The sequence below is a fragment of the Sceloporus occidentalis genome, unplaced genomic scaffold, assembly GCF_023333645.1.
Source record: "Sceloporus occidentalis isolate IW3139 unplaced genomic scaffold, rSceOcc1.0.p SCAF_7, whole genome shotgun sequence".
Classification (NCBI taxonomy): domain Eukaryota; kingdom Metazoa; phylum Chordata; class Lepidosauria; order Squamata; family Phrynosomatidae; genus Sceloporus; species Sceloporus occidentalis.
In genome coordinates this window covers 2,214,592-2,226,658 of record NW_028316987.1, presented here as the reverse complement: position 1 = coordinate 2,226,658, position 12,067 = coordinate 2,214,592, and the positions used below count along the sequence as shown (strand labels likewise).

The following is a 12,067-nucleotide window of genomic DNA, read 5'->3' as shown; positions in this document are numbered from 1 at the left end:
GTCACCATAAGTCAGAAATGACTTTAAGGCACACAACAACAACAGAAAAGGGAATATTGACATATGTGGCTCTTCATGCAACCAGTAACAACCAACATTTGATGAAGTTACTGTCATGAAAAGGGCAGGGCTCCTCTCCAGTTTTCACACTGGCAACCCTAGTGCAGAGACTAATTTAGAACCTCAGTGAGAACTAGGCTATTATGAACAAAGGGGAAATTCCCAACCTCTCATCTAAGGCATGACAATAAACAAGGGCACAAGAGACAGAGAAGGAATGCATCAAAGGAAAACAACACACAAATAAAGCATTTTTGAAACAGGGTATGTGGGCAAAGCTCAGAAGGCTGTGTTTTAAAAGCAATGAGTTAAGGTTATAGCTCCAAGCCTCAAGAGTAACTAAAATCTGGATGCAGCCTTTACAAGAGACCGTAAAGCCAGCTTGTGTACCATGTCATATCCTCCTCTACCATCTAATAAGGCCATCATCACATATCTATATAAGCAACTGAAAAACTACCATTATGCTGCAAAGGACTGCCATTATCCTAGGTCATAATGCAGTTTTGTAACTAATAGACCCTCCATGTCCACAGATGCTTAACTGTCTTGAAAATATTTTTAAAAGATGTAAGTTCCAAAAAGCAAATCTTGATTTTGCTATTTTATATAAGGGACACCATTTTCCTGTACGATTGTATATAATGGGACTTTAGCATCCATGAATTTTGGTATCCATGCGGGGTCCTGGAACCAAACCCTAGTGGATACGAAGGGGATGCTGTAATTTCCTAGCTTTTATATACCAGCAATAGAAGCCTCAAAGTCAGGAAGGAAAAGTTCCAGCACATGACACTAAAAGAGACTATAAAGTGAGGGAGTATATTAGAACCTGGGCAGAATTATTATAATAAATGGGATGCAGTTCCCCCTGGATCTAAAATCTATAGAAAGAAAGGTGTAGGCTGGACTGGAGGTGGTGTGTTGCTCTGTTATGTCAAAGGCAGCCGACTTGAAGTAAATTAGAAGTCATAAAAGAAGCAAAAAACTTTATCCCTGCAATCTGTCTGGAAATAATTCCTCTTCTTCAGAAGGAACAACAGAAGGGCTGCCTCTGCAGCACCTGAAAGTCACAGCAAAAAAGGAGCTTAGGTCAGCTTACCAACACAATTCAAAAGGGAGGATTGGCTTGTGGGTGGCAAGAGACTTCAGTCTAGTCAGAAAGAGTCATATATTTAAAGGAAAATGTGTCTTCTTATCGCAAGATCCATAACAAGAATATGACTCTTCAATACATAAATTAAAACAAAAAGCATTCACAGCTCACAATTATGCACTTAATCACCAATCTGACAGACGCTGACTTCAGTAGAGGTTATGTAAGTTCTTGAAGTTCCTTAGCGGTTTCATGAGCTGCTGTAGATATTTTACACGGAGGTGGGACAACCTTTTATTGGCGAGGGCCACATTGCTCCAGTCAAAGGGTTGTAGTCTAGCTGGGGGCATACTGAGGAGGGCCAGAGCAAAATGTGGGTGGAACCAGATTTCCATGGATCCATTCCAGACTTTGAAAACACTAATTTGGGGGACTAAAGCTCCAAGATTAGACCCATAGCATTCTGGGAATTTTATTTCAAAAAAGCAACTCCACCGTGGTCCAATTTATTCACATATATTTCACCCATTCATGTGCTCCAAATGCAACTCTTCCTCCATTCACACTCTCTCCACACTCCCATGCATATGTTCACACACAATGTACTCCCACCAACCAACCAACCCACCCACCCTCCCTCCATAATCTTTCTCAGACTTAGACACATACACTCCCTTCTTTGAGCATGAAAATCCTTTGAATCTCCAGCATCAATGTGTAAATATTCTAGGTTTTAGGGGGATTATGTCCAAGATACTCACGGGGGGCTTCAGCCTCTGGAGCATGACTATCTCCTTCTGCTCTTCACTGTTGCTGGTTCTGCCCAATTGCTTATGTTTCTGTGGGCCAATGCCCAGAATGCAGCGAATGCAAGGCAAGCGGAAGTTACTGCTCCTTTTTTGCTCAGTTTCCTTGTTTGCCTCAAGAGGGCAAGTGAACAAGACAATGGGTGCGTCCACAATGCACAGTTATAGCACTTTGATACCTCTTTAACTGCCATGGCTCCATCCTACAGAATCTGGGGATTTGTAGTTTGGTGAAGTACTTATAATTCTCTAGGGGTACTTCTACACTGGCCACTTAATCCAGGGCTAATCAGGAGCATTATGCCTCAGACTGACCACAACAAATCTGGTGAGATGCCGTGTCATTGTGCACATGGGCTAGCTGGGTTGACATGGCATCAAACCCACTGGCCCATCCCCTTTGTTGCTGATGCCATCATCACTTCCTCATAGACAGGAGTTCCGTCTAAAGCATGCCTGGAGCGCCCCCATTTCTGCAGAAATGAGAATGAGGCAACCCTGCGGTCAATGAGGACAGGAGAGAGCAACTCCCTTCCTGATGATTATATGTCCAAGTGCTCCATCCTGTTGGCAGGAGAATCAGTGGTATGCCAGACAGGCTTTTGATGGAACTCCTGTCCACGACTAAGCAGCGGTGGTGGCTCCAAAACAGGGCCCCTTTCCCTGCATTGCTCAGCATGGGGAAGGGGGACAGCAAGGCTCTTGGCATGTGGACAATGGATCAAGCCAAATTAGGCCCAATCCAGCTGTCCACATACCAAAATAATCCAATATCACTCCAGGGTGTCTGGAAAACACCAGGCTTTCCCCCAACTTTGCTTAGTTTGGAGCAAAGGCCACAAACTACAGTATCTCCCAGAAGTAGCTGTACATTGATAGGACTGCTAGCAGGCTGAATTACACATTTTTTCCTGGTGTCGACAAGTCCTAGGAACTACGGCATTACAGCTCTCTGGCAGAAGATTTAAAATACCTCATGAAAGGACAAATTCCAGGTTTCTAGAAGATGGAGCCATGGCAGCTAAGGTGGTATGAAAGTGCTATAATTGCATAGTCTGCACACCCAGTAATATCATAGAAGAGAAGCAGCAATCCCAGGAGACTTCAGAGACCCAGTGGGGAATGGGCCTCAGCACTTACCCTTGGTGCTCTCACAATTCACACTATGCAATGAGAGAGTGACACTGAAACTTACATCTTCTGCAAGAGCTGAGGCACTGTGCAGAACTGGGACTGGACTCTGCTGTTCATAATGGCACAACTTTTCATGAATCTGAAATGGAAGACAATCACAAAATAAGAGATTTCTGGGTTGGAACCAACTTGAAAAATAGCTTCTTATTGCTGAGTTAAAGAAGCAGCACAGATAGGAACAGTCAATTTTTTTGGACAGCAACTCTTAGAATCCTGAGGCCAGCATAGCTGGCATCCATGCTAGCTGGAGGAGTCTGGGAGTTGCAGTCTGAAAAAGTAACTTTTTCATGCCCTCAGAAGAAGTCACAAGCCAATTCATTCATTTCATCTCTGAATATACAACATGTTGCAGTCTGGGGAAGGGGCAGAAAGCTTGTTTCATTTTAATTGACTGAAACAGAAGCTAAAACAAAAATGGATTTCATAGTTGCTGCCCCATTCTCAAACTGTGAGACGTTTTAACTGTTTGGAAGAGTAGTCCTTATTATAGCAGAATCAATGTTTTTTTTTTACTATTTAAAAGCATATACAGTAGCAGAAGTTCTCCTGCCTAATGCCTAATGGCTGCCACTGTTTTCACTTCTCTAGTGCACTGGAAATACAGTCACTGCAGGACATTCCAGGAAATGATACATTAAAAAGTCTTCAAAAATTGCAGTTTTCAAACACTTCCTCATAGAGAGAGAAAATCCCTCACTGCTTCCTTCAAGAAGAAAAATAGCAAAGAATTACATCCCCATTATGGTCACCTTCTATCCGGCTCTCCTCTCAATCAGTGTCTACTTTTTAAAAGATCCATTGTTCATTGCCATCAAGTCGGCTTCAACTTACGGCAACCCTATGAATGAGAGACTTCCAATACATTGTCTTCATCAGCCCTCCTCAGGTCCTGCCAACTCAGGGCTGTGGCTTCCTTAATTTTAATATTCAGTACTTTTGAAACCTTTCTTGCTGGCTTGCTATCAACTCCTTCCACCAGTGAGTTTGTTAATTGTTTTGTCATTCATAGCAGGGATGTTTTTTGAGCTCTATAAAGCACTCCGCAAAGCATACTTGCAAGAAGTGTTATTAAAATTCATCAGCACAACTATATGCATATTCTACTATTCTTGCTTCCTTCAAAGATATGAGAAAGAGCCCTGCACTGTCCTGATTATTAAGCTTCCTTCAAGAGCATAACTTTATGCATTGCTCCTTGCCCCAAATAGCAAAGTTTAATCATTCCCACATCCCACCTCAACTGTGTTGCGGATTCACATTCCGGAATTGAATCTAGGAGCCTTACCAATGTGGCTCCCTCCAGGAATGCTAGACTGTGGCGCGTTACAGACACGCCAAAGCGGCGTAGTAGGGTTGACTTGGTGTGTATTAGGGTTGAGAAGGGGCGTCCCTTCCGGATGCCCCTAACCATAATACGGACCGAGTCCGTACAAAATGGCGTCGCCCATTCCACACGGGCACCGCCATCTTGACGTAGCAGACGCATTGCGTCCGCACATCGCACAGCATATATGACGCTGCAAATGCACCATTGGTGCCTCGCGATATCATAATTGCACCACAAAGAGAAGCGCCATTTTGGCGCTTCTTATTTGCAGTGCGGAGGAGCCACGCGGTTTGGGCGCTGGGACTCCTCCGTGCTGCAAATGATGGCGGCGGCAGACTGCCTGTTTTGGGCGGTCTGTAACGCGCCTATAATTCCCATAAAGACCAGGGAAGATGGGAAGTGTAGTCTAATACCTCTAGACAACATCAGGTGGAAAAAAACAAACCTAAGCACTGTCCTCCATATCTAAATGCCATTGGCCATGCTGTCTGGAGGAATCTATAAATTATAGTCTTAAAAACTAACTTTTCTCAGCTAACATTCAGGAATAAAGTTGTGCAAGGAGAGACTCCAAACATTTTGAACTCCTCACTCATTTGAATTCCATTGGTTTTAGTTTTAATTTGTCAGTAATTCAATTTTGTTTTATGTTTCCCAGTTCCACTGATTTGAAGAGGACACAAAGCCAGTGTCTTCGGCCTGTAACTTCAGTACTTTACATCTAATAGTATGGAACTGTCAACACCACTACTAGACTTCACACCTATAGAAGGTTTCTATTTAGATAACACCATTTTAACTGCCATTGCTCAGTGCTATGGAATTATTTTGGAATTCTGAGATTTGTAGTTTTATAAGATATTTAGCCTTCTCTGTCAGAGAGTTCTGATAAACAACAAACTGAAAATCTCAGGATTCCATAAAATGGAGCCATGGTAGTTAAAGTGGGGTCAAACAGCATTAATTCTGCAGTGTAACAGCAGCCATTAATTTCAGCATTTCTACTCTATTTGGGATTACAATTTGATTTCCAGTTGGATCTAAAATTGGAATCCCTTTTCACAAGCAGAGCTTTGAAAAGTAACATTTGTTCATAAACCAATTTCATAGGCAGAGTTTGTCAAAGCTAATTTTTCACATACAGTTTCCAACTCCCCCCAGCTAGTATGGCCAGTGGGTATGCTGGCTGTGGATTCTAAGACCTGCAGTCTGCACAAGTAACTTTTCAAAGGAACTGAGCAGACCAGCCCTTTTAGAGTCAGATTGGGGCCTCAGCAACTGCACACCGCAGCCCCAATCTGGACATTTTGCGCCCTGGAAAGGGCACCGTAGCTGTCACACCATGTCGCGCCTCGCGCCTCATCTAAACATGCCAAAGGAGCACTGTGACGCCATGTATCATGCAATGCGGTGCACAGCATCAAACTGCCATGGGAGCAGAGTCAGGGCATGCGTCGTGTGGATGCCATGGCCCAACTCCATCCCCAGGCCAACCTTAATGGCCGATCTGCACAGGCCCTAAAATCAGTTTACAGCAGTTTTAAAAGTACACTGACATAGCTCTAATTACTGCTTAAACTGATTAGAATTTTCTAGTCTGACCATTTTTCTGCTCTCATTCCTCCCATCTTCCCTGCAAATTTCTGTGAACTGTACATGCTGTTCTTTGGTGTTTCAATCTCCCCACTTATTAGGACCTAATGAAGCAAATGAGAAACAAATGGATTTTTCATTTGTTTTTCATTTTTTAAAAGAAAATCCCATTCATTTTCACAATAAAAACAAATGGGACTCACTCATTTTGTTCCTATTCATTATTCCTATTCATTTTTAAAATTACCACAGACACTCCCCTAAAGAAGAGTTCACATGGGGATTCCCTCTCATCGGGTAATTTTAGGGGAAAAGAGGACAGGGTTGCCCTACTCGTCCACCCCACGTCTCAGCAACAGATCCTGGAGAATGTATAAGCAGCAGAGAATGACCATAAAAGCAAATTAATGGTGCCTGATATAATTCTATCTCTGCAGCTGAGCCATCCCAGCTGGGCCGGAACATGGCCTCAGTCCTATATCCCCCTCAGTATAGCATAAGTATCTGCATGTCAACCTACATTATACTAAGCCACAGTAGCATCACTAGGGGGTGCTGGGGGTGACCACACCAGGTGACACCCAAGATAGGGTGACACTACTACTCCTCAAACACCTACTTTTTGGCAGAAATGGGCTATGGCATTCACCTGCTTCCCTTTAAAATGCTTTAAGAGATGGTGGGAGTGGGCTGAAGCCCAGTGGGAGGAGAAAGAGGGGCCCCAGAATTTTTTTAAAATTCAAAATTTGTTTTAAAAAGCATTAAAATTTTAAAAAATTGTTTTTTATATTTTTATTCTTTTTAAATTTTCTGTAAAAACATCACATTTTAACCAAATCTTCACTACATATATGTAAACACATTTAGGTTGCGCATATGATAATGTCATTTGAAGGTAAAATTTTAATTTTGCTAGTTGTTTATTTCACAACTATTAGCATTAGTGGGATATGGGAATTATGATTTACAAGTAACATTAGTGCAAAAAAAAAAACCATTACTAAGGATTCGGTATGATATGAAATGGGAGGAGGTCAATGGAGGACGGTGACTCCATGAGTTACCACACTAGGTGACACCAACCCTAGTGAGGCTACAGTTAAGCCATACACCTTCCCCCCAACTCTGAAGCCATCTCACACAACCATTCTGTGCTCTATAGTGAGCATACAGAATTAGAGAAGTGTCTGGCTATGTCCGCGTAACCAGACATGAAATAATGTCAGTGTTGAGGTCTATCAGGATCCCCCAGGGGTCTCTGAGTTGCTGTGATTATCTCATGTCTGGCTATGGGACATAGCCAAATGCTTCTCCAAGCTCGTCTTCTTGGTGCAAAGCATGGAATTGTTATGCATAGTGGATTAGGGTCTTATCAGTAGGTCCAAGTGGGGGCTTCAGGTGCTGCAGAGGGAGGAAGGGAATACCAACCTCTGCAGTGCCTGACAAAGGACATATGTACATATAAGAAAAAACTGCATGTGTGGATGTCCCTAACAGAATTCTGGCTCCTAAGAGCTTTATCTATGTCAAATCAAAGGCTTTGGAAGAAGCATGAAAAACAAATCAAAAATCACCCTGCATAAGTACCAAGCTTCCCACTGTACAGTATATCTATGTTGCACTGCCCTGTTTTGGGTTCTGGGACTGAAACGAGGTTCCAGAGCTTGAATGCTAAGCAAACACAAAAACTGAGTAGACAGATAACCAAGTGAACAGGATTCCCCCCCCCAAAAAAAAAAATACATTTACCTTCATTAAATAGCTGAGACTTCTCTCACTGAAAATGTCTCTCAGGAACACCATTTCCTCTTTATGGTTTGAGTCTGGTCTCAGCTGAGATGTCAGAAGGGCAAGGGTCTCATGCAAACCTATAGGACAAATATGAAAGCCATTGAGGTGCCCCTTCTATAAATAAACCTATCAAAACATTGGCCAAATCCTAGTGTCAGCTTCCATCTCGGCTACCGCACATAACTGGGGGAGAGCACAGGAAAATTACTTTTTATGACAACTCCCAGAATCCCCAGACAACATGGCCAGTGGTCAAGTTGGCTCGGGGATTTGGGGAGTTGTATTTCAAAAGAATGCACTTTTCCTTGATCGGAAGGGGAGAGATACCTTGATGAAAATGCATCAAATACATAAGGTGCTTGAGGTGCAATGCCTCCTTTTAGAACTTTGTTGCCAACTCTTGCATCTGAGCAGTTATTTGGATTCTCAAGTTTAACACAGAACTTGAACATTCTGCAATGTTTTTTTTTTCCTGGAAAGCTTTTTGGAATAAGTACTGAAAACACACTTTTTGCTACTGTTTAGTATTGCAAGATGCAGCAGGAGAAAAGGGCCAGGGTCTTCTTAGAAGTGCCACAAGAATCTGAAAATATTACAACTTGGAATGATCATTCCCAGAATCTCCTGGGATATTCTGCAAGTACTAGTCTAAAGAAGTAACTTTTCCAGGCTCTAGACAGTTGTGAAGCTCTTCAACAGATTCCTTCTCTTCTCCTCTCTTCAAAACTAGCTTTTAGGCAATCTTTCAGTTAACAACCTGTTACTTTATGGTGCTCTTAATAAAGATTTAATACTGTTGTTTTTTGATATTTTACTGCCTTTGTCTTGTTCCTGATGTTCTCTTTCAATGATGTACTGTTTTATCGTTACACAGAAAGCAAGGGTAGCCATGTTGATCACACAGAAAATGCTAAAATCTGTATTAGAATACTACAGTTATTAACAACAATGAATAACAATACTGTTATTAAAAACAATAATGGTTAATAACAATAATTAGAACAATACTGTTATTAATAACAATACTATTATTAGCCTAATGTAACAAAGGATTGTATGCAAGCTTTCAAGTTCTGCAGCACACTGTAAACAAAGTAAGAGAGGAACCTGATGTTGAAATCCATGTGCAGTTAGTCAAAGCATTTTAAAAGTAATTTGTTGTGTTACTTATGACAAGGTGTCCCTCTCGAAAAGTAATTTGTTGCCACTGACAACAGAAATATAATTAGTATTAGTATATCCTCACAGCAACCCTGTGAGACAGGACAGCTGAGAGAGTTTGTCACCAGTGAATTTAATGCCTGAGGTCTAATCTGCACTGCAGAAATAATGCAGTTTGACTTCACTTTAACTTCCACTTCCTAGGCAATCGTGGGATTTGTAGTTTGTGGTGGCACCAGAGCTCTCTGACAGAGAAGCCTAAATAGCTCACAAAATGACAAAATGTCAAACTGCATCATCTCTGTAGTACAGAGTGAGGACTTGACTCTGGATCTCTGAAGTCCCTGTCAAATGCTCTAAACACTGCACAACTCTAACTCTCAGTCAAGTCATTCAGTCAAATAAACCTCTTATGATTAACCAGCTAAAATTTCTTAAGCTCAGTGGCAGCATCAATGCTAGCCTACCTTCCAGAGCTGTTGTGAAGATTAACTAACTTTGAACTCTCATGCACACCACAGAAAAACTCGAACCTTATTATTCAAAAGGCAGGCTGGCTGTGTGCATTTCGGAGGTCTGATCACGACTGGGAACACTGCCAATGTGACATAACTCTTTAAAAATGTCTTCCATTGTTCATCGGGAGAGAATTAAGTACTGCATAATAGCATTTCATAATAAGATTCCTTCTATCTCCCTCCCCATCCAATTTTATGTTTAAATGATTTCCAGTGTTGTCATCTTTAACCCAGAATTTCTCTCTCTCCACCTCCTTCACTCACTCACACACACACACATACACATTGCTGCAACTGTTTTTCTTTAAGCTCTCACACCTCTAGATAGAAAAGGGGGGGTTATCAAACACAGATCCTTGTGGGTGATAGCCCGTTACAATACACATACACATCCACATTAGTTTTATGGCACCCTAAAGGCAATCAGATTTATTGGGGCGTGAAGAGTTATCCTCAGTGGCAGATGTATAGAGGAAAAACTAGGGTACACAGAAGAGTATATGCCAAATGAGGATAACTATGCCTCAGTCCACAAAATCAAAAACAGACACCTTTTACCATACAAGACAACCTAAGCCTCGGTCCTCTCTCACACAGGTGGCAAGTGGCAAGCGGGTTTTGCCTCATCTGGGTTTGTTGTTGTGTGCCAACCTATGGCGACCCTAAGCTGAACCTATCATAGAGTTTTTCTTGGCAAGTTTCTTCAGAGAGGGTTTGCCATTGCCTTCCTTTGAGGCTGAACAAATGGGTAAAACTGAAAACTGGAGATGGCTCCTGTATCTTTAATGGTTGTGTAGAAGAGGACATTTCAGCATGGAATCAGGTAACAAGCAACACCTACTGAAATTCTATTTTCTACACAACCATGAAAGATAAAGAAGCCCTCTCCAGTTTTCACTCTGACAACCCTATTGTAAAGTCCCATGCAAAGAGATTTATTTGACGCCCATTTTGTCGTTTTGGTGCCAGGCAAAGCTTTTTTTTAAAAAGTCCTTTTCTGGGGTTTATAAAATGATAATGCAAGTTGGTATAAAGAAGGCACTGTGGTGTAGTGGTTTGCTTACTGAATAAGGACTTTGCGAGACCAGGATTTGAATCCACGCCCAAGCGTGGAAACTTACTGGATGACTTAGACAAGTCACATTCTCCCAGGAAGGCAATGGCAACTAGTATTTGAATAAATCTTGCCAAGTAAATTTTGTGATAGGGTCACAAGTAGTGTCAGAAATGACTTGAAGACACATAACAACAACATCAAGCTGGCCACAGAGAAGCCACATCACATAATGGTCTGAATGTTGGACTTGGACTTCAGGAGATCAGGACTCAAATCCCTGCTCAGCCATGGAAACCCACTGGGCAATTTTGAGCAGGTCATTGTCTCTCAGCCTTGGCTGAGAAGGCCATGGCAAAACCCCTCTGAACAAATCTTGTGAAGAAAAACTTGTAAGATGGTTGCCACAACTCAGAGTCCTCCCAAGGTGAATTGTACAGCTGCATTTATAGCCTCCACTCACTGCTCTTTTATTTATTTGATAATTATTGGGCTCCTTCTAATAGCAAACTCAGGAGCCAACAGGACTGGCACTACAACTGAGGAATGCATGGGTTACTTTTGATCCAAGCAATAATTCATCATATAAAGAACAAGTAAACCATTCAGGCATCTCTCTCCACTCCAAATATACAACCAACAAAAACTAAGGATGGTCCATGACTTTCAGAGGACATTATGGACTGTCAAATTGTTAGCTGAGTAAGAAAACCAGAGTTGGGGTTCAGGACTGGAATAGCCTCAGCCTCTTAAAGCTTATTACTGTATAGTATTTGACAGGTACAGTGAGGAAATACAACCAAATTTTGTTGCAAGTCCTCATAATGTATTCTAATTGAGTATATTTTCTTTTTTAAAATATTGTCTTTATTATAAGCCACCCCATGGGCTTCTACAAGAAAATAACACCAGAATACTTTAATTTTATGTCACTATAAATCTGTTTCTCTTTATAGTGCTATGTTATTTGGGGGGGGGGGGGTTAAATACACAGGAGTATATTTATACAACAATAGTACATTATATCAAGGCAGTATCCATGGCTCTCCTTCTCCCCACTTTATCTTCAGAACAAACCTGTCAAGCCAAGAGTGACTGAACTAAGGTCACTCAGTGAGTTTCATGGCTCAGTAGACAGTAGGACCTTGATTTCCCACATTGCAGTCCAGCATTGTCATCACTATAGCACACTGGTTCTCACCCGATTACCTAAAAACACAAACATTGGCCTTTTCACATGATACAGTCATAGCACTTTGATACCACTCTGACTGACATGGCTCCATCCTATGGAATCCTGGGATTTGTAATTTCACAAGGTACTTAAAATTCTCAGCCAAAGACGTCTAGTGTCACGTCAAACTGCAAACTCCCCGATTCTCTAGTATGCAGCCACAGCAGCAAAAATGGGATCAAAGTGCTCCCCTTGTGTAGTGTGCAAGAGAGCTCAGTTGGAAAACATGCTAA

At 41.8% G+C, this 12,067-nt stretch overlaps 1 protein-coding gene across 3 annotated transcripts in view; it reads right to left on the bottom strand.

Annotated features, from left to right (window-relative positions):
• MPP3 (MAGUK p55 scaffold protein 3) overlaps positions 1 to 12,067 on the bottom strand; it is a 79,992-nt gene that overhangs the window by 54,877 nt on the left and 13,048 nt on the right. For all 3 annotated transcript variants that reach the window (XM_089531649.1, XM_089531651.1, XM_089531650.1), the window contains exons 3-4: positions 7,826 to 7,944; positions 3,158 to 3,235 (exon numbers count right to left, since the gene is read on the bottom strand). In XM_089531649.1, coding sequence (XP_089387775.1) covers positions 3,158 to 3,235; positions 7,826 to 7,944 — 197 coding nt within the window. The remainder of the gene's footprint in view (positions 1 to 3,157; positions 3,236 to 7,825; positions 7,945 to 12,067) is intronic.